The 23,331-nt window shown below is 42.5% G+C and overlaps 1 protein-coding gene across 1 annotated transcript in view; it reads right to left on the bottom strand.

The window, feature by feature from the left end:
* LOC106586113 (inactive dipeptidyl peptidase 10) overlaps window positions 1-23,331 on the bottom strand; it is a 217,751-nt gene that overhangs the window by 16,793 nt on the left and 177,627 nt on the right. The window contains exons 18-23 of the mRNA XM_014172985.2: window positions 22,999-23,097; window positions 22,831-22,900; window positions 22,482-22,676; window positions 22,196-22,250; window positions 21,895-21,994; window positions 17,866-17,924 (exon numbers count right to left, since the gene is read on the bottom strand). Coding sequence (XP_014028460.2) covers window positions 17,866-17,924; window positions 21,895-21,994; window positions 22,196-22,250; window positions 22,482-22,676; window positions 22,831-22,900; window positions 22,999-23,097 — 578 coding nt within the window. The remainder of the gene's footprint in view (window positions 1-17,865; window positions 17,925-21,894; window positions 21,995-22,195; window positions 22,251-22,481; window positions 22,677-22,830; window positions 22,901-22,998; window positions 23,098-23,331) is intronic.

The raw sequence follows: 23,331 nt of genomic DNA, 5'->3' as shown, positions 1-23,331 counted from the left end.
TGTCCGGTAATCCTGTGAGTATTGTTTTGTTATTTGACTGTTTGTTTGTTTGGTGGGAAAAGGGGGTACCAAGACAAGTCGCCCATGGGCATACATTATCCGTAGGAATACTGTGTCTAAGTACCCTAGTTAGAACTGGGCGGACCACCCACTGTATTTTTGGTTAGTTAGCTAGCTGTTGTTGAAATAGGCTAGTCTAGCTTAGGGGTGGTTTTGGATTATTGTTTCGTTGCTTGGGTCCAGCTCAGCCCCTTTTCCCACACCCCTTTACCGTGTGTTTAAAATAAACCTTTTGAGTTTGACGGTAGATTTCAGTTGTCTGTGGTTTTTGGTTCTCACTGTTACATGTCACGATTATAATTTGCATGATTTATGTTACGGGTCTCGTATCCATCCCCCCTAGACCGCTGGGCCAAAGAGGACAATTACAACAACAAAAAAAGAATGCCAAAGAAAACACCAGAATGGCTTTCCAAGAGGTGTTGAATGTTACTGAGTGATCTGGTGACAGTCCATATTTGCTGAAAAAGTCTAAACAGTCTAAACTTGCTGGAATAATCTCAGACAAGGATTGAAAATTATTATCCATCAATGATTTCCAACCAAATGTACTGAGCTTGAGACATGTTTACAAAAACAATGGATATACACTACTGTTCAACAGGTTGGGGTCACTTAGAGAAAGAAAATCACATTTTTGGTCCATTAAAATAACATCAAATTGATCAGAAATACAGTGTGGACATTGTTAATGTTGTAAATGATTATTGTAGCTGTAAACTGATTATTTTTTATGGAATATCTACATACAGTGAAGGAAAAAAGTGTTTGATCCCCTGCTGATTTTGTACGTTTGCCTACTTACAAAGAAATTATCAGTCTATAATTGTAATGGTAGGTTTATTTGAACAGTGAGAGACAGAATAACAACAAAAAAATCCAGAAAAACGCATGTCAAAAATGTTAAACATTTATTTGCATTTTAATGAGGGAAATAAGTATTTGACACCCTCTCAATGAGAAAGATTTCTGGCTCCCAGATGTCTGTTATACAGATAATGAGCTGAGATTAGGAGCACACTCTTAAAGGGAGTGCTCCTAATCTCAGTTTGTTACCTCTATAAAAGACACCTGTCCACAGAAGCAATCAATCAGATTCCAAACTCTCCACCATGGCCAAGACCAAAGAGCTCTCCAAGGATGTCAGGGACAAGATTGTAGACCTACACAAGGCTGGAATGGGCTTGGTGAGAAGGTGACAACAGTTGGCGCGATTATTCGCAAATAGAGGAAACACAAAAGAACTGTCAATCTCTCTCGGCCTGGGGCTTCATGCAAGATCTCACCTCATGGAGTTCCAATGATCATGAGAACGGTGAGGAATCAGCCCAGAACTACACGGGAGGATCTTGTCAATGATCTCAAGGCAGCTGGGACCATAGTCACCAAGAAAACAATTGGTAACACACTACGCCGCGAACGACTGAAATCCTGCAGCGCCTGCAAGGTCCCCCTGCTCAAGAAAGCACATATACATGCCCGTCTGAAGTTTGCCAATGAACATCTGAATGATTCAGAGGACAACTGGGTGAAAGTGTTGTGGTCAAATGAGACCAAAATGGAGCTCTTTGGCATCAACTCAACTCGCCGTGTTTGGAGGAGGGGGAATGCTGCCTATGACCCCAAGAATACCATTCCCACCGTCAAACATGGAGGTGGAAACATTATGCTTTGGAGGTGTTTTTCTGCTAAGGGGACAGGACAACTTCACCGCATCAAAGGGACGATGGACGGGGCCATGTACCGTCAAATCTTGGGTGAGAACCTCCTTCCCTTAGCCAGGGCATTGAAAATGGGTCGTGGATGGGTATTCCAGCATGACAATGACCCAAAATACACGGCCAAGACAACAAAGGAGTGGCTCAAGAAGAAGCACATTAAGGTCCTGGAGTGGCCTAGCCAGTCTCCAGACCTTAATCCCATAGAAAATCTGTGGAGGGAGCTGAAGGTTCGAGTTGCCAAATGTCAGCCTCAAAACCTTAATGACTTGGAGAAGATCTGCAAAGAGGAGTGGGACAAAATCCCTCCTGAGATGTGTGCAAACCTGGTGGCCAACTACAAGAAACGTCTGACCTCTGTGATTGCCAACAAGGGTTTTGCCACCAAGTACTAAGTCATGTTTTGCAGAGGGGTCAAATACTTATTTCCCTTGTCACGTTCGTCGTAAAGATGGGACCAAGGCGTAGCGGGAATGTGTAAACTCATCTTCTTATTTATTGAGAAGAAAACGTGAACACAGAAAAACAAAATAACAAACAATGACGAAGATGCTAACAGTCCTGTAAGGCACAACACTATACCAGGAACAACTACACACAAAAACCCATGAAAAAACACCCCTACTAAATAGGAAATTCAATTAGAGGCAACGAGGAACAGCTGGCTCCAATTGAAGGTCAACCCAATAAACTAAACATAGAAATAGAAAAACTAGAACGAACATAGAAATATACTAACATAGAACATAAACCAAAAAACCCCGAAACACATAAAACAAACACCCCCTGCCACGTCCTGACCAAACTACAATAACAAATAACCTTTTTACTGGTCAGGACGTGACAGTACCCCCCCCCCCCAAAGGTGCAGACCCCGGAAGCACCTCAAAAAAAGAAAATAAATAAATAAACACAAAAATAAACCCCAAAACAAAAATAATCCCAAACTAAAGGGAGGGAAGGGAGGGTGGCCACCGTCACCGACGGTTCTTGTGCTACACCCCTCCTCCCCCATCCTCCTACTATGGAGGTGGCTCAGGCTCTGGCCTTAGTCCCCAACCTAACCTGTCCACCCCCGCTGAAGGCTCAAGGCTAAGTCGCGTCGCCTGAGACCTCGGGCTGATGCGCGTCGCCGGAGACCTCGGACTGGAGGGCGTCGCCAGAGACCTCGGACTGGAGGGCGACTCTGGCTGCGCCGCTTCCGGACTGGAGGGCGACTCTGGCTGCGCCGCTTCCGGACTGGAGGGCGACTCTGGCTGCGCCGCTTCCGGACTGGAGGGCGACTCTGGCTGCGCCGCTTCCGGACTGGAGGGCGACTCTGGCTGCGCCGCTTCCGGACTGGAGGGCGACTCTGGCTGCGCCGCTTCCGGACTGGAGGGCGACTCTGGCTGCGCCGCTTCCGGACTGGAGGGCGACTCTGGCTGCGCCGCTTCCGGACTGGAGGGCGACTCTGGCTGCGCCGCTTCCGGACTGGAGGGCGATTCTGGCTGCGCCGCTTCCGGACTGGAGGGCGACTCTGGCTGCGCCGCTTCCGGACTGGAGGGCGACTCTGGCTGCGCCGCTTCCGGACTGTAGGGCGACTCTGGCTGCGCCGCTTCCGGACTGTAGGGCGACTCTGGCTGCGCCGCTTCCGGACTGTAGGGCGACTCTGGCTGCGCCGCTTCCGGACTGTAGGGCGACTCTGGCTGCGCCGCTTCCGGACTGTAGGGCGACTCTGGCTGCGCCGCTTCCGGACTGTAGGGCAACACTGGCTGCGCCGGTTCCGGACTGTAGGCCGTCTCTGCAGATTCCGGACTGTGGGCCGTCTCTGTCGGTTCCAGACTGTGGGCCGTCTCTGTCGGTTCCAGACTGTGGGCCGTCTCTGTCGGTTCCAGACTGTGGGCCATCTTTGCAGGCTCCGGACTGTAGGACATCGCCAGAAGCACTGGACGGGGAACTGTCGCCGGAAGCTCTAGACGGGGAACTGTCGCCAGAAGCTCTAGACGGGGAACTGTCGCCGGAAGCTCTAGATGGGGAACTGTCGCCGGAAGCTCTAGACGGGGAACAGTCGCCGGAACCTCTGGACGGGGAACTGTCTCCGGAATCTCTGGACGGGGAACTGTCGCCGGAAGCTCTGGACAGGGAACTGTCTCCGGAAGCTCTGGACTGGACAGGCGCACTACAGGCCTAGTGCGTGAGGCTGGCTTTGGAGGCACCAGACTGGTAACACGCACCTCAAGGCTAGTGCGAGGACCAGGAACAGGACGTACTGGACTGGGCTGACGCACTGGAGGCCTGGTGTGTGGTGCTGGCTTTGGAGGTTCCAGACTAGAGACACGCACCTCAGGGCTAGTACGAGGAGCAGGAACAGGGTAAACCGGACCCTGAAGACGTATTGGAGGTCTGGAGCGTACGGCCTGCACAACCCTTCCTGGCTGAGTGCTCAATATAGCCTGGCCACGCTGAGGAGCTTCTATCGATCGCACCGGCCTCTGAATGCTTCTTCACAATACAGTGCACATTTCCGCATAGCTCGGTGCCTTCTTCATTCGTCGCTCCCCATAATAAGCACGGGGAGTTGGCTCAGGTCTCCATCCTGACTCTGCCCAACTCCCTGTGTGCCCGCCCCCCAATTTTTTTAGGAGGGGATGCCTCTCGGTCTTCCTTAAATCCTCCATAGCCCTGGATATGCTAATCCTCATCTCTGCCCATGTCCATCATTCTTCACCGTGCTCCTTACCCCGCTGCTTGGTCCGTTGGTGGTGGGTAGTTCTGTCACGTTTGTCGTAAAGATGGGACCAAGGCACAGCGTGTAAAAACTTATGGAAAGATGGGACCAAGGCACAGAATGTGTAAATTTATCTTCTTATTTATTGAGAAGAAAACGTGAACACAGAAAAACAAAATAACAAACAATGACGAAGACGCTAACAGTCCTGTAAGGCACAACACTGTACCAGGAACTACACACAAAAACCCATGAAAAAACACCCCTACTAAATAGGACCTTCAATTAGAGGCAACGAGGATCAGCTGCCTCCAATTGAAGGTCAACCCAATAAACTAAACATAGAAATAGAAAAACTAGAACAAACAGAAATATACTAACATAGAAAATATAAAAAAATAAAAAATAAACACATAAAACAAACACCCCCTGCCACATCCTGACCAAACCACAATAACAAATAACCTCTTTACTGGTCAGGACGTGACATCCCTCATTAAAATGCAAATAATTTTATAACATTTTTGACGTGTTTTTCTGGATTTTTTTTGCTGTTATTCTGTCTCTCACTGTTCAAATAAACCTACCATTAAAATTATAGACTGATCATTTCTTTGTCAGTGGGGGATCAAATACTTTTTTCCCTCACTGTAGGTGTACAGAGGCCCATTATCAGCAATGGCACATTGTGTTATCTAATCCAAGTTTATCATTTTAAAAGGCTAATTGATCATTAGAAAACCCTTTTGCAATAATGTTAGCACAGCTGAAAAATGTTGTTCTGACTAAAGCAGCAATAAAACTGGCCTTCTTTAAACTAGTTGAGTATCTGGAGCATCAGCATTTGTGGGTTCGATTACAGGCTCAAAATGGCCAGAAATAAATAACTTTCTTCTGAAACTTGTCAGTCTATTCTTGTTCTGAGAAATGAAGGCTATTCCATGCGAGAAATTGCCAAGAAACTGAAGATCCTGTACAATGCTGGGTACTACTCCCTTCACAAAACAGCGCAAAATGGCTCTAACCAGAAAAGAAAGAGGAGTGGGAGGCCCCGGTGCACAACTGAGCAAGAGGACAAGTACATTAGAGTGTCTAGTTTGAGAAACAGACGCCTCACAAGTCCTCAACTGGCAGCTTCATTAAATAGTACCCGCAAAACACCAGTCTCAACGTCAACAGTGAAGAGGCGACTCCGTGATGCTGGCCTTCTAGGCAGAATTGCAAAGACAAGGCCATATTTCAGACTGGTCAATAAAAAGAAAAGATTAAGATGGACAAAAGAACAGAAACTGGACAGAGGAATATTGGAAAAAAGTGTTATGGACAGACGAATCTAAGTTTGAGGTGTTCGGATCACAAAGAAGAACATTCATGGCACACAGAAAAAATGAAAAGATGCTGGAGGAGTGCTTGACGCCATCTGTCAAGCATAGTGGAGGCAATGTGATGGTCTGGGGGTGCTTTGGTGGTGGCAAAGTGGGAGATTTGTACAGGGTAAAAGGGATCTTGAAGAAGGAAGGCTATCACTCCATTTTGCAACGCCATGCCATACCCTGTGGACGGCGATTAATTGGAGCCAATTGACCCAAAGCACAGGTCCAAACTATGCAAGAACTATTTACCGAAGAAGCAGTCAGCTGGTATTCTGTCTATAATGGAGAGGCCAGCACAGTCAACCCTATTGAGCTGTTGTGGGAGCAGCTTGACCGTATGGCATGTAATAAGTGCCCATCAAGCCAATCCAACTTGTGGGAGGTGCTTCAGGAAGCATGGGGTGAAATCTCTTCAGATTACCTCAAGAAATTGACAACTAGAATGCCAAAGGTCTGCAAGACTGTAATTGCTGCAAATGGAGGATTCTTTGACGAAAGCAAAGTTTTAAGCACACATGTATTATTTCAATTAAAATTATTCATAACCTTGTCAACCTCTTGACTATATTTCCTACTCATTTTGCAACTCATTTCATGTATGTTTTCATGGAAAACAAGGACATTTCTAAGTGACCCCAAACTTTTGAACGGTAGTGTCTGTTGCCCTAAGAGTCCTGCAAAGTTGGTTAAATGAGTCACAGAGGCTGCAAAAGGTGTCAGGCTCTGACCTAGGAGAGCTGTGTTTTTCTGTTTAGTTAGGTCAGGGTGTGATAGATGGGTGGGCATTCTATGTTTTTATTTTCTATGTTTTGGCCAGGTATGGTTTCCAATCAGAGGCAGCTGTCTATCGTTGTCTCTGATTGGAAGCCATACTTAGGCAGCCTATTTTTCCTGTGTTGGTGTGGGTAGTTGTTTTTCGTTTTGTAAGTAGTACCTGATGGAACTGTTGGCTGTCGTTTTGTTGTTTTCTGTTTAAGTGTCATCATTAAAGTAATTATGAGCACTCTACACGCTGCACCTTGGTCCCCTTTATATGACCCTCGTTACAAAAGGTGCTTCCACCAAGTATTAACTCTGGAGTTGGAAGACATACGCGATCAAGACAATCAATTCTCTATAATATTCATTTACTTAAAAAATGTGGAGTAGGTTCAAATCAAATTAAATGTTATTCGTCACGTGCGCCAAATACAACAGGTGTAGACGTTACTGTGAAATGCTTACTTACGAGCCCTTAACCAACAATTTAGTTTAAGAAATAGAGTTAAGAAAATATTTTATAAATAATGTAAAGTAAAAATTTAAATAAGAAGTAACACAATAACGAGGTTATATACAGGGGTAGAGGTGCCGAGTCAATGTGCAGGATTACAGGTAGTCAAGGTAATTTGTACATGTAGGTAGTGGTAAAGTGACTATGCATAGACAATAAACAGTGAGTAGCAGCAGTGTAAAAACAAAGGGGGTAGAAGTTGTTAAGGGGCCTTTTGGACATAGACTAGGCGTGCCGGAACCGCTTGCCGTGCGGTAGCAGAGAGAACAGTCTATGACTTGGGAGACTTTGACAATTTTTGGGGCCTTCCTATGACACCGTCTAGTATATAGGTCCTGGATGGAAGGAAGCTTGGCCCCTGTGATGTAATGGGCTGTATGCACTACCCTCTGTAGCGCCTTACGGTTGGATACCAAGCGGTTACCATACCAGGCGGTGATGCAACTGGTCAGGATAGTCTCGATGGTGTAGCTGTAGAACGTTTTGAGGATCTGGGACCCATGGCAAACCTTTTCAGTCTCCTGAGGGGGAAAAGGTGTTGTTGTGCCATATTCACGACTTTCTTGGTGTGTTTGGACAATGATAGTTCATTGGTGATGTGGACACCAAGGAACTTGGAACTCTCAACCCACTCCACTACAGCCCCGTCGATGTGAATGGGGGCGTGTTTGGCCCTCCTTTTCCTGTAGTCCACGATCATCTCCTTTGTCTTGCTTACGTTGAAGGAGAGGTTGTTGTCCTGGCACCACACTGCCAGGTCTCTGACCTCCTTCCTATAGGCTGTCTCATCGTTGTCGGTGATCACGCCCACCACTGTTGTGTTATCAGCAAACTTACCGATGGTGGTGGAGTCGCGCTTGGCCAAGCAATCATAGGTGAACAGGGAGTACAGGAGGGGACTAGGCACGCACCCCTGAGAGGCTCCAGTGTTGAGGATCAGCGTGGCAGATGTGTTGTTGCCTACCCTTACCTTCTGAGGGTGACCCGTCAGGAAGTCCAGGATCCAGTTGAAGAGGGAGGTGTTTAGTCCCAGGGTCCTTAGCTTAGTGACGAGCTTTGTGGGCACTATAGTGTTGACGCTGAGCTGTAGTCAATGAACAGCATTCTCACATACAGTTGAAGTCGGAAGTTTACAAACACTTAGGTTGCAGTCATTAAAACTCGTTTTCAACCACTCCACAAATTTCTTGATTAACAAACTATAGTTTTGGCAAGTCAGTTAGGAAAACTACTTGTGCATGACACAAGTACTTTTTACAACAATTGTTTACAGAGAGATTATTTCACTTATAATAATACACTGTATCACAATTCCAGTGGATCAAAAGTTTACATACACTTAGTTGATTGTGCCTTTAAACAGCTTGGAATATTACAGAAAATGATGTCATGGCTTTAGAAGCTTCTGATAGGCTAATTAACATAATTTGAGTCAATTGGAGGTGTACCTGTTGATTTCAAGGCCGACCTTCAAACTCTGTGCCTCTTTGCTTGACATCATGGGAAAATCAAAAGAAATCAGCCAAGACCTAAGAAAAAAAATTGTACACCTGCACAAGTCTGGTTCATCCTTGGGAGAAATGTCCAAATGCCTGAAGGTACCACGTTCATCTGTACAAACAATAGTACGCATGTATAAACACCATGGGACCATGCAGCCGTAATACCGCTCAGGAAGGAGACGTGTTCTGTCTCCTAGAGATTAACGTACTTTGGTGCAAAAAGTGCAAATCAATCCCAGAACAACAGCAAAGGACCTTGTGAAGATTCTGGAGAAAACAGGTACAAAAGTACCTATATCCACAGTAAAACGAGTCCTATATCAACATAAACTGAAAGGCCGCTCAGCAAAGGAAGAAGCTACTGCTCCAAAACCGCCATAAAAAAGCCAGACTACAGTTTGCAACTGCACATGGGAACAAAGATCGTACTTTTTGGAGAAATGTCCTCTGGTTTGATGAAACAAAAATAGAACTGTTTGGCCATAATGACCATCGTTATGTTTGGAGGAAAAAGGGTGATGCTTGCAAGCCGAAGAACACCATCCCAACCGTGAAGAACAGGGGTGGCAGCATCATGTTGTGGGGGTGCTTTGCTGCAGGAGAGACTGGTGCACTTTACAAAATAGATGGCATCATGAGGAAGGAAAATGATGTGTATATATTGAAGCAACATCTCAAGACATGTCAGGAAGTTAAAGCTTGATCGCAAATGGGTTTTCCAATTGGACAATGACCCCAAGCATACTTCCAAAGTTGTGGCAAAATGGCTTAAGGACAACAAAATCAAGATATTGGAGTGGTCATCACAAAGCCTTGACCTCAATCCTATAGAAAATGTGTGGGCAGAACTGAAAAAGTGTGTGCGAGCAAGGAGGCCTACAAACCTGACTCAGTTACACCAGCTCTGTCAGGAGGAATGGGCCAAAATGCACCCAACTTATTGTAGGAAGCTTGTGGAAGGCCACCCGAAACGTTTGACACAAGTAAAAAAATATAAAGTCAATTATACCAAATACTAATTGAGTGTATGTAAACTTCTGATACACTGGCAATGTGATGCTTTGATTATTCTGACATTTCGCATTCTTAAAATAAAGTGGTGATCCTAACTGACCTAAAACAGGGAATTCTTACTAGAATTAAATGTCAGAAATTGTGAAAAACTGAGTTTAAATCTATTTGGCTAAGGTGTATGTAAACTTCCAACTTCAACTGTAGGTGTTCCTTTTGTCCAGATGGGAAAGGGCAGTGTGGAGTGCGATTGAGATTCTGTTGGGGCGGTATGCGAATTGGAGTGGGTCTAGGGTTTCCGGGATGACGCTGTTGATGTGAACCATGACCAGCATTTCAAAGCACTTCATGGCTACCGACCTTAGTGATACAGGGAGGAAGTCCTTTAGGCAGGTTACCTTCACTTCTGGGCACAGGGACTATGGCGGTCTGCTTGAAACATGTAGGTATTACAGACTCGTCAGGGAGAGGTTGAAAATGTCTGTGAAGATATATATATATATATATCTTTAGTAGTGGTTTCTTTGCAGCAATTTGACCATGAAGGCCTGATTCACGCAGTCTCCTCTGAACAGTTGATGTTGAGATGTGTCTTTTACTTGAACTCTGTGAAGCATTTATTTGGGCTGAAATTTCTGAGGCTGGTAACTCTAATGAACTTAACCTCTGCAGCAGAGGTAACTCTGGGTCTTCCTTTCCTGTGGCGACCTTCATGAGAGTCAGTTTCATCATAGTGCTTGATGGTTTTTGCGACTGCACTTGAAGAAACTTTCAACATTTTTTAAATGTTCTGCATTGACTGACCTTCATGTCTTAAAGTATTGATTTAATGTCGTTGCTCTTTGCTTATTTGAGCTTTTCTTGTCATAATATTGTCTTGGTCTTTTAGCAAATAGGGCTATTGTCTGTGTACCACCTCTACCTTGTCACAACACAACTGATTGGCTCAAATGCAGTAAGAAGGAAAGAAATTAGACAAATTAACAAGGCACACCTGTTAAGTGAAATGCATTCCAGGTGACTACCTCATGAAGCTGGTTGAGAGAATGCCAAGCGTGTGCAAAGCTGTCATCAAGGCAAAGGGTGGCTACTTTGAAGAATCTATAATATAAAATATATGTTCATTTGTTTAACACTTCTTTGGTTAACCAGATGGTTCCATATGTGTTATTTCATAGTTCTGATGTCTTCACTATTATTCCACAATGTAGAAAATAGTAAAAATAAATAAAAACCCTTGAATGAGTAGGTGTGTCCAAACTTTTGACTGGTACTGTAGGTTCCGTAGATTTTTAGGAAAACTATCAAATGTAATCCCTTTTCAGAATAAATTTGAAGGAAGCAAAATGTGTTGGCAGACGTTCTTTTCACTTTGTAGTACAGGCCAGTAATGTGGAGGGAATGCACTGTATTTTCAAGTTTTGTGAATGCAAAATCATGTTGTGGGTATGCTTGTCACCGGCAGGGACTGGGAGGCTTGTGAGGATTGAAATACAAAATTAAGGAGCAAAGCCCAGGTATAAAGTAAAGGAAAAACCTGCCGTAATCTTTTCAAAACCCTGGGCAGTTACATTTTTCTGATAAATAATTACACCCATTTTGATGCCAAAGACACACCAGAGTGGCTTTCCAAGAGGTGTTGCTATGTTCTGGAATGGTCCATTCTCAGTCCTCAATCAAAAACATTGAATATTCACTGAGTGTATAAACATTAAGAACACCTGCTCTTTTCATGACAGATTGAACAGGTGAAAGCTATAATCCCTTCTTGATGTCACTTGTTAAATCCACTGAAATCAGTGTTGATGAAGGGGAGTATATGGGTAAAAAAAATATTTTGAAGCCTTGAGACAATTGAGACAAGAACTGTGTATGTGTGCCATTCAGAGGGTGAAGATGGTGCCGAAGAACATGGCTGATGTTTTACATTCTCCCAACCAATTGTGAAATTTAGTCATTTTTTTTGTTGCTTTTTGTGGAACTTATTTTTTTTTTTACTTATTGTGTACATAATGTTGCTGCTACCGTCTCTTATGACCGAAAATATATTCTGGACATCGGTAAAGCGATTACTCACCGCGGACTGGAATAAACTTTTTCCTTTCATGAGTCCGACGAGAAGGATATCCTGCTTTCACTGGAACAGGCCCAGATCCACACCTTTTGCACGAAGAAAAGATGCCGGAAAAGGGGACGCAGATCGGGGATCGTTCTGTAAATCCGGAGGCGAGCGAGTAAACTCCCAATGTCTTCCGTTCGCCTTGCTAACGTGCAATCGTTAGAAAATGTAATTGATGACCTACTATTAAGATTATCCTACCAACTGTAACATCTTATGTTTCACCGAGACGTGGCTGAACAAAGAAACGGACAATATAGAGCTGGCGGGATTTTCCATGCACTGGCAGAACAGAGACGCTACCTCTGGTAAGACGAGGGGTGGGAATGTGTATCTTTTTGTCAATAACATCTGGTGCGCGATGTCTAATATTAAAGAAGTCTCGAGGTATTGCTCGCCTGAGTTAGAGTACCTTAAGATAAGCTGTCGACCACACTATCTACCCACAGAGTCCTCATCTGTATTCGTAGCCGTCTATTTACCACCACAAAGCGAAGCTGGCACTAAGACTGCTCTCAACCAACTCAAAAAGGCCATAAGCAAAGAAGAAAATGCTCACCCAGAAGCGGTTTACCTAGTGGCCGGGGACTTTAATGCAGGCAAACTTAAACTTCATTAGGATAGGGGGCAGCATTGGGAAGTTTGGATGAAAAGCGTGCCCAGAGTAAACTGCCCGTTTCTCAGGCCCAGAAGCTAGAATATGCATATAATTTGTAGATTTGGATAGGAAACACTCTAAAGTTTCCAAAACTGTTAACCTGTTATGGATAGGGGGCAGTATTTTCACGGCCGGATAAAAAACGTACCCGATTTAATCTGTTTATTACTCCTGCCCAGAAACTAGAATATGCATATAATTGTTTGATTTGGATAGAAAACACCCTAAAGTTTCTAAAACTGTTTGAATGGTGTCTGTGAGTATAACAGAACTCATATGGCAGGCCAAAACCTGAGAAGATTCCAAACAGGAAGTGCCCTCTCTGACCATTTCTTGGCCTTCTTTAGCCTCTTTATTAAAAACAGAGGATCTCTGCTGTAACGTGACACTTTCTAAGGCTCCCATAGGCTCTCAGAAGGCGCCAGAACGTTGAATGATGACTCTGCAGTCCATGGCTGAAAAACAGTAGCGCATTTGGATAGTGGTCGATCTGAGAACAATGAGACGGGCGCCCGCGTGCACGTGAAGAGTCCATTTTGCCTTTTTCAGTCCTTGAACGAAAACAACGACTCCCGGTCGGAATATTATCGCTATTTTACGAGAAAAATCGCATAAAAATAGATTTTAAACAGCGTTTGACATGCTTCGAAGTACGGTAATGGAATATTTAGAATTTTTTTTGTCACGATACGCGCCGGCGCGTCCCCCTTCGTTACCCTTAGGATAGTGTCTTGAACGCACGAACAAAATGCCGCTATTTGGATATAACTATGGATTATTTGGAACCAAACCAACATTTGTTGTTGAAGTAGAAGTCCTGGGAGTGCATTCTGACGAAGAACAGCAAAGGTAATCCAATTTTTCTTATAGTAAATCTGAGTTTGGTGAGTACCAAACTTGGTGGGTGTCAAAATAGCTAGCCTGTGATGGCCGGGCTATCTACTCAGAATATTGCAAAATGTGCTTTCACCGAAAAGCTATTTTAAAATCGGACACCGCGATTGCATGAAGGTGTTCTGTATCTATAATTCTTAAAATAATTGTTATGTTTTTTGTGAACGTTTATCGTGAGTAATTTAGTAAATTCACCGGAAGTGTTCGGTGGGAATGCTAGTTCTGAACGTCACATGCTAATGTAAAAAGCTGGTTTTTGATATAAATATGAACTTGATTGAACAAAACATGCATGTATTGTATAACATAATGTCCTAGGAGTGTCATCTGATGAAGATCAAAGGTTAGTGCTGCATTTAGCTGTGGTTTTGGTTTTTGTGACATTATATGCTAGCTTGAAAAATGAGTGTCTGATTATTTCTGGCTGGGTACTCTCCTGACATAATCTAATGTTTTTCTTTCGTTGTAAAGCCTTTTTGAGGTTAGATAAAGGAGAGTCTTGTCTTTAAAATGGTGTAAAATAGTCATATGTTTGAGAAATTGAAGTTTTCGGATTTTCGAGGAGTTTGTATTTCGCGCCACGCCCTATCATTGGATATTGGAGCGGTGTTCCGCTAGCGGAACATCTAGATGAAAGAGGTTAAAATAATGTCTGTGAGTATAACAAAACTCATATGGAAGGCACAAACCTGAGAAAAATCCAACCAGGAAGTGGGAAATCTGAGGTTTGTAGTTTTTTTAAGTGATTGCCTATCCAATATCCTGTGTCTATGGGGTCAGATTGCACTTCCTAAGGCTTCCACTAGATGTCAACAGTCTTTAGAAAGTTGTTTCAGGCTTCTATTGTGAAAGGGGATAGAATTAGACCACTCTAAGCAGATGGCCCAGGTGAAAGCCTTTAGTTGTTGGACGCGCGTGGCCGTGAGCGCGAGCTCCGTTCCCTTTCCTTTCTAATGACAACGGAATTGTACGGTTGGAATATTATTGAAGATTTATGATAAAAACATCCTAAAGATATAAAGATATATACATCGTTTGACATGTTTCTACATACTGTAATGGAACTTTTTTGACTTTTCGTCTGGACTTTGTGCTCGCGCTTTGTGCATTTGGATTACTGGACAAAACGTGCGAACAAAAAGGAGGTGTTTGGACATAAAGATGAACTTTATCGAACAAAACAAACATTTATTGTCTAACATGGAGACCTGGGAGTGACATCAGATGAAGATCATCAAAGGTAAGTGATTAATTTTAACGCTATTTATGACGTTTGTGACACCTCTCCTTGGTTGGAAAATGGCTGTATTGTTTTCTGTGGCTAGGCACTGACCTAACATAATCACATGGTGTGCTTTTGCCATAAAGCCTTTTTGAAATCTGACACAGCGGTTGCATTAAAGAAAAGTTTATCTTCAATCGTATGTATAACACTTGTATCTTTCATCAATGTTTATGATGAGTATTTCTGTAATTTGATGTGGCTCTACACTTTCACCGGATGTTTGTTTGAGACAATGCATTTCTGAACATAATGCGCCAATTTCAAATGAGGTTTTTGGACATAAAGATTAACTTTATCGAACAAAATACACATGTATTGTCTAACATGGAGTCCTGGGAGTGCAATCCGGTGAAGATCATTAAAGGTTAGTGATTAATTTTAACGCTATTTCTGTCTTTTGTGACACCTCTCCTTCTTTGGAAAATGGCTGTATGGTTTTCTGTGGCTAGGCGCTGACCTAACATAATCGCATGGTGTGCTTTTGCCGTAAAGCCTTTTTGAAATCAGACACTGTGGCTGGATTAACAAGAAGTTTATCTTTAAAATGGTGTATAATACTTGTATGTTTGAGGAATTGTAATTATCAGATTTCTGTTGTTTGAATTTGGCACCCTGCAATTTCACAGGCTGTTGGTGAGGTGGGACACTAGCGTCCCACATATCCCAGAGAAGTTAAATCAGTTTTACCAAATTTTTACCAGCATGTCACATGTGCAACCAGGGAAGAAAAAAATCCTAGACCACCTTTACTCCACACACAGAGATGCATACAAAGCTCTCCCCTGCCCTCCATTTGGCAAATCTGACCACAATTATATCCTCCCGATTCCTGCTTACAAGCAAAAACTAAAGCAGGAAGTACCAGTGACACGCTCAATACGGAAGTGGTCAGATGACACAGATGCTACACTACAGGAGACTAATCCAGACGCTTATAAGAAATCCCTCAGACGCTTATATGCTCTCAGACGAACCATCAAAAAAGCAAAGCGTCAATACAGGATTAAGATTGAATCCTACTACACCGGCTCTGACGCTCATCGGATGTGGAAGGGCTTGAAAACTATTATTGACAACAAAGGGAAACCCAGACGCAAGCTGCCCAGTGACACGAGCCTACCAGACGAGCTAAATGCCTTTTATGCTCGCTTCGAGGCAAGCAACACTGAAGCATGTACGAGAGCTCCAGCTGATCTGGATGACTGTGATAACGCTCTCGGTAGCCGATGTGAACAACACCTTTAAACAGGTCAACATTCACAAAGCCGCTGGGCCAGACGGATTACCAGGACGTGCACTGAAAGCATGCGCTGACCAACTGTTAAGTGTCTTCACTGACATTTTCAACCTCTCCCTGACCGAGTCTGTCATACCTACATGTTTCAAGCAGACCACCATAGCCCCTGTTCCCAAGGAAGCGAAGGTAACCTGCCTAAATGATTTCCGCCCCGTAGCACTCACATCGGTAGCCATGAAGTGCTTTGAAAAGTCATGGCTCACATCAACAGCATCCTCCTGGACACCCTAGACCCACTCCAATTTGCATACCGCCCCAACAGATCTACAGATGACGCAATCTCAATCGCACTCCACACCGCCCTTTCTCACCTGGATCAAAGGACCACCTATGTGAGAATGCTGTTCATTGACTACAGCTCAGCGTTCAACACCATAGTGCCCACGAAGCTCATCACTAAGCTAAGGACCCAGGGACTAAACACCTCCCTCTGCAACTGGATCCTGGACTTCCTGACGGGCTCGCGCAGGTGGTAAGAGTAGGCAACAACACATCCACCATGCTGATCCTTAACACTGGGGCCCCTAAGGGGTGTGTACTTAGTCCCTTCCTGTATTCCCTGTTCATCCAAGACTGCATGGCCAAACATGACTCCAACACCATCATTCAGTTTGCTGACGACGGCAAGCGGTACCGGAGCGCCAAGTCTAGGACCAAAAGGCTCCTCAACAGCTTCTACCCCCAAGCCATTAGACTGCTGAACAATTCATAAAAAAGCCACCGGACAATTTACTTTGACCCCCCCTCTTGTAAACTGCTGCTACTCACTGTTTGTTTGTTACCTATGCAAAGTCACTTCGCGCCCACCTACATGTAGAGATTTCCTCAACTAGCCTGTACCCCTGCACACTGACTCGGTACCGGTGCCCCCTGTATATAGCCTTGTTATTGTTATTCTTATTGTGTTACTTTTTATTATTACTTTTTATTTTAGTCTACTTGGTAAATATTTTCTTCTTCTTGAGCTGCACTGTTGATTAAGGGCTTGTAAGTAAGCATTTCTCGGTAAAGTCTACACTTGTTGTATTCGGCTCATGTGGCAAATAAAGTTTGATTTGTAGACAAAATATTTAAGTACCTTTGTATGGTAGGAGGTGCCAGGCGCACCGGTTTGTGTCAAGAACTGCAACGCTCCTGGGTTTTCACACTCAACAGTTTCTCGTGTGAATCAAGAGTGGTCCACCTCCCAAACGACATCCAGCCAACTTGACACCACTGTGGGAAGCATTAGAGTTAACATGAGCCAGCATCCCTGTGGAATGCTTTCGACACCTTGTAGAGTCCATGCCCCGATGAATTGAGGCTGTCTGAGGGCAAAAGTGGGGGGTGCAACTCGATATTAGGGAGGTGTTCTTAATGTTTTGTCCACTCAGTGTATATTTCAATGGATACTGTGATAAATGATCTTGTCCCTAACGGATGTGAGTGTTATGTAAATCAGATTGAGGGTTATGTGCACAATCTGTATTGGTTAGAGACAGTTTTGTGTTGTTTCTGATATAATGGCTTATTTCAATTAGTTTGCTGTACAAATTGCAGTCATATCAATAAACAGTGTGTATACCAAGTTAGTTTACTTATTTTGTCCAGAGGTCCTGACTGTTCTGTCTTTCTTATCAGTGTAACTGAACCAGCTGTTTGACACAGCACCAGGTCCACACCTTAGGGGAGTCTGGGAAAGCCAGACGACCCCCTTCAGCAGCTCATCAAAACACGAACATAGTGAGTTTTAATAAGCTAATGCGCCACATTTACCGTAGGAGATGAGTGACAAAGTCTCTGCGCTCTGGAAGCATCATAAAAAGAAAATGGGAAAAAAACTCAGTACCTTTGACTTTGATGGTAGTGACATTCTGTAACTGTGGGGGCTTAACTATAGGCATGTCTTTGATGCTACGACGTGGAGCTTTCAAAGAGCTAAACAAGAACGACGGCAAACAAGAGCAGGGAGGCGGTAAACAAACGCACCTGATATCTGCTGTCGTCCCGTAATGGCATGCCAAGGTACCTCTCAGAAAATGCTGATGCTGTTCAAATAGAAAGCGATACACTCTAAAAAGGTGGCAGGTACAGACAGTGTTTCAGTGCTTCAGGTGAGCTAAGTGTTACTTTTGCTGACGCTACACAAAAAGTGATGTCTGTCATTCTGCATCCAAACTAAATGGAGAAAAATAAAAAAAAATAGGGGGGGGGGGTTACACAATTATTCAACTTCATATTCATATCATAACTTCATATCTCCAGCACCACCCGAACATCAACATGTGAACATTTTGCGTTTCAATGTTTTGTAGTAAAAAAGATAGGGGAAGATAAGTGTTTTCAATGACATGTGATTTTAACCAATTATGAGTAGGCAATTTTTTATTTAACCTTTATTTAACTAGGCAAGTCAGTTAAGAACAAATTCTTATTTACAATGACAGCCTAGGAAAAGTGGGTTAACTGCTTTATTCAGGGGCAGAACGACAGATTTTTACCTTGTCAGCTCGGGGATTCGATCTAGCAGCTAGAGGTCGACCGATTATGATTTTTCGATACCGATACCGATTATTGGAGGACAAAAAGGCATATACCGATTAATCGGCCGATTTGTTGTATATATAAATATCAACATATATTTGTAATAATGACAATTATAACAATACAGAATTAACACTTTTATTTTAACTTAATATAATACATGAAATATATTTGTTTCAAATAAATAATGAAACATGCTCAATTTGGTTTAAATAATGCAAAAACACATTGTTGGAGAAGAAAGTAAAAGTGCAATATGTGCCATGTAAAAAAGCTAACGTTTAATTTCCTTGCTCAGAACATATAGTTGAAGTCAGAAGTTTACATACACCTTTGCCAAAACATTTAAACTCAGTTTTTCACAATTCCTGACATTTAATCCTAGTAAAAATTCCCTGTCTTAGGTCAGTTAGGATCACCACTTTATTTTAAGAATGAGAAATGTCAGAATAATAGTAGAGAATGATTTATTTAATATTTTATTTCTTTCATAACATTCCCAGGGGGTCAGAAGTTTACATACACTCAATTAGTATTTGGTAGCATTGCCTTTAAATGGTTTAACTTGGATCAAACGTTTCGGGTGGCCTTCCACAAGCTTCCCACAATAAGTTAGGTGAATTTTGGCCCATTCAGTTCTATTTTTGTTTCATCAGACCAGAGGACATTTCTCCAAAAAGTATGATCTATGTTCCCATGTGCAATTGCAAACCGTAGTCTGGCTTTTTTTATGGCGGTTTTGGAGCAGTGGCTTCTTCCTTGCTGAGCGGCCTTTCAGGTTATGTCAATATAGGACTCGTTTTACTGTGGATATAGATACTTTGTACCTGTTTCCTCCAGCATCTTCACAAGGTCCTTTACTGTTGTTTTGGGATTGATTTGCCCTTTTCGCACCAAAGTACGTTCATCTCTAGGAGACAGAACACGTCTCCTTCCTAAGCGGAATGACGGCAGCGTGGTCCCATGGTGTTTATACTTGCGTACTTATGTTTGTACAGATGAACGTGGTACGTTCAGGCATTTGGAAATTACTCCCAAGGATGAACCAGATTTATGGAGGTCTACAATTTCTTTTCTGAGGACTTTGCTGATTTCTTTTGATTTTCCCATGATGTCAAGCAAAGAGGCACTGAGTGAAGGTCGGCCTTGAAATACATCCACAAGTACTCCTCCAATTGACTCAAATAATGTCAATTAGCCCATCAGAAGCTTCTAAAGCCATGACATAATTTTCTGGAATTTTCCAAACTGTTTAAAGGCACAATCAACTTAGTGTATGTAAACTTCTGACCCACTGGAATTGTGATACTTTGAATTATAAGTGAAATAATCTGTCTGTAAACAATTGTTGGAAAAATAACTTGTGTCATGCACAAAGTAGATGTCCTAACCGACTTGACAAAACTATAGTTTGTTAATCAAGACATTTGTGGAGTGGTTGAAAAACGAGTTTCAATGACACCAACCTATGTGTATGTAAACTTCCGACTTCAACTGTATGAAAGCTGGTGGTTCAATATTCCCAGTTCTTCAATAATCCCAGTTAAGAAGTTTTAGGTTGTAGTTATTATAGGAATTATGACGTGTGGACTATTTCTCTCTATACCATTTGCATTTCATATACCTTTGACTATTGGATGTTCTACTAGGCACTTTAGTATTGCCAGCCTTATCTCAGGAGTTGATATGCTTGAAGTCATAAACAGCGCTGTGATTCAAGCATTGCTAAGAGCTGCTGGCAAACGCAGTAAAGTTTGAATGAATGCTTACGAGCCTGCTGCCACCTACCACCGCTTAGTCAGACTACACTATCAAATATCAAATCATAGACTTAATTATAATATAATAAACACAGAAATACGAGCCTTTGGTCATTAATATGGTCAAATCCGGAAACTATCCTTTCGAAAACAAAACGTTTATTCTTTCAGTGAAATATGGAACATTTACGTATTTTATCGAACAGGTGACAACCCTAAGTCTAAATATTGCTGTTACATTGCACAACCTTCAATGTTACGTCATAATTATGTAACATTCTGGCAAATTAGTTCGCAATGAGCCAGGCAGCCCAAACTGTTGCATATGCCCTGACTCTGCATGCAATGAATGCAAGAGAAGTGACACAATTTCCCTAGTTAATATTGCCTGCTAACATGAATTTCTTTTAACTAACTATGCAGGTTTAAAAATATATACTTCTGTGTATTGATTTTAAGAAAGGCATTGATGTTTATGGTTAGGTACATTCGTGCAACGATTGTGCTTTTTTCGCAAATGCGCTTTTGTTAAATCATCACCCGTTTGGCGAAGTAGGCTGTCATTCGATGATAACTTAACAGGCACCGCATTGATTATATGCAACGCAGGACAAGCTAGATAAACTAGTAATATCATCAACCATGTGTAGTTAACTAGCGGTTATGTGAAGTTTGATTGCTTTTTATAAGATAAGTTTAATGCTAGCTAGCAACTTACCTTGGCTCCTTGCTGCACTCGCGTAACAAGTGGTCAGCCTGCCACGCAGTTTCCTCATGAATGCAATGTAATTGGCCATAATCAGCGTTCAAAAATGCTGATTACCGATTTTTATGAAAACGTGAAATCGGCCCTAATTAATCGGCCATGCCGATTAATCGGTCGACCTCTACTAGCAACCATTCGGGTACTGGCCCAACGCTCTAACCACTAGGCTACCTGCCACCCCGCATTTGTCTACTATTTGCCTACTGATTGTCTACTAATTGGTTGATGTCATTGGAGACACTTATCTTCCTATATCCGTTTTACTACAAAACATAGAAATGTGCCATTATCACATATGTTGATGTTGGGGTGGTGCTGGAGATGATGAATATGAAATTAAACAATTTATAAATGTTATTTTAAGACATAAAAGTACATAAGTAGCCAGTGAGATCTTATGATACTCTGTGGTTTAATCTTCAGTCATTTTTGGTCTCTCTCTGGGGCTCAGGTGTTGCAATGTTTCATTTTAATGTACAATTTGAACAATATCCTAATTCCTTTTTGAGGAATTTCTTACAAATAAGACCATCACCTCCATAAATGGTGCCCCATGTGAGAAGAATCCCCTACTCAGGTATCAACCCTTCTGTCACCTCTCCTTTCCTACCCTTCAATCTACTGATGTGAAGTGTAATTTCTGGAACCAATCAAAGATTGGGATGGCTGAAAGCCCTGTTAGACCCAATTGATGATATGCAGGTCTAGCACACCACAGATTGTGATGCCTATTTCATAACATGAGAAAGACTGTTTGGGCTTAATACATATAAGTGACAAGAACATGAAATCATAATAGATGACTGTCTTTAAAATCTTGCATCTAACTTGTCGAGAACACTTTACATTAAACATATTAAAGCAGTCATTAAGACTGTCATAAAAGTCATCATAAAAGGTCATAAAGGGCAATACCAACAAATATTTTACAGTCAAGCTTCTACTCACCATATAGTTTCCAGTCTGTGACTGGGGACATTGCTACGGAACATTTTAACAGGCTGTCTGTTGATTTGAGCATCATTAATGTAATATAGGCACCATAACCCTGGAAAATATTTTAAAAAACAAGTAACCAAAAAAAAAAAAGAGTTTTATTTGTTACATTTTAAATCATGGGGTACAGCCAGCAAATAAAGTGAAAGTTTGTACTAACATGTTGAGTATGTGTGTCACCTAACGTCAGTCAAATCAACTTGAGACAAGCAAGCTGGAGCCTCTGTGAGAGAATCTGTCAATAGAATCTTACCCTCCCAAATACTCCTATCCGTGTACGATCAATGTACGGGAATGTCAACATGTATCTGAAATAAACAATATTGAGGAGATGCCCAAGTTATAAAGTATGATATCATAGAATGGAATACAGTAATATGAATACAGTTCCTAAAGATGTTTAAAGTTGTGTGCCAAATTCAGTTAAATAGAAAACGTAAGCAAATTGTTAAATTGGCATGTATTCTAAGGCTAATGACTTATTGAATTAAATTCAAATTAAATTACACTCAATGGGAAAAGATCAAACTAGTACATACTCCACAGCTGCGATTTGATCCTGCACCTCTACTGTCCCCAAACGTTGGTGGACCTCATGTAGAACCCTCTGGCCCAGGAAGCCACTCCCTCTGCCATCTAGACGAGCCACAATGATGTTGTCCGAGCTGACCAGAACCGAGTCCCAGTCCAGAATGAATCGGTCACTCACAGCCTGGCCACCGGGGGAGCCATCGCTGAATTTAAAGATAGAAATGACAGAATAAAACAGTGCTTGAGGCAGTCCTAATATGGGCATCATAAAGACAGTCTGGCTCTCATGATGGGGTCCGCACCAACCATAATAGAATTTAAAAAACTGTGTGCACAGACACTGAAGGAGATACGTACACTACCAGAAGCAGGCCATAGTGACGTGATTCAGAAAAGTCTGGTGGGTAGGAGATCTTCAAAGGCAGATCTGAGCAGAGAAAGCAGCCATTAGCAATAACCTTAGAATAATAGAAAGAGAAACTGATAAAAAAAAAAAAATGGAAGTAGCAAAAATTTCCGCCTTACCAAAATGTTCCATCTGGATTGTTCTGAAGTCCGTCATTTGAATCCTCTTGATCTTCAAAGCTGCCTTCAGTAAAGAGTTGTTCTCAAGGATGTAGTAATCTATGTTGAGAGAAAAAGTTGCATAAGTTTTAGAAGTGTCCACAACGCGGGCCACAGTAGTGTAGTAGAAGGTATACACCATATAAATTATGTAGTACAATAGAGAAATCATGCACAAAGTAGCCTACACAAGAACAAAACACGTAAAATATTTGGCTAATCCAATCACGTGAATAAATGCAAACGTTACATTTAAAAACGGCCAACAAAGTAATAATGTGCACGTGAACAGCA

This window comes from Salmo salar, chromosome ssa25 (genome assembly GCF_905237065.1).
Source record: "Salmo salar chromosome ssa25, Ssal_v3.1, whole genome shotgun sequence".
NCBI classification, from domain to species: domain Eukaryota; kingdom Metazoa; phylum Chordata; class Actinopteri; order Salmoniformes; family Salmonidae; genus Salmo; species Salmo salar.
The sequence above is the reverse complement of the archived record's forward strand: the minus strand, read 5'-3'. Positions and strand labels throughout refer to the sequence as shown.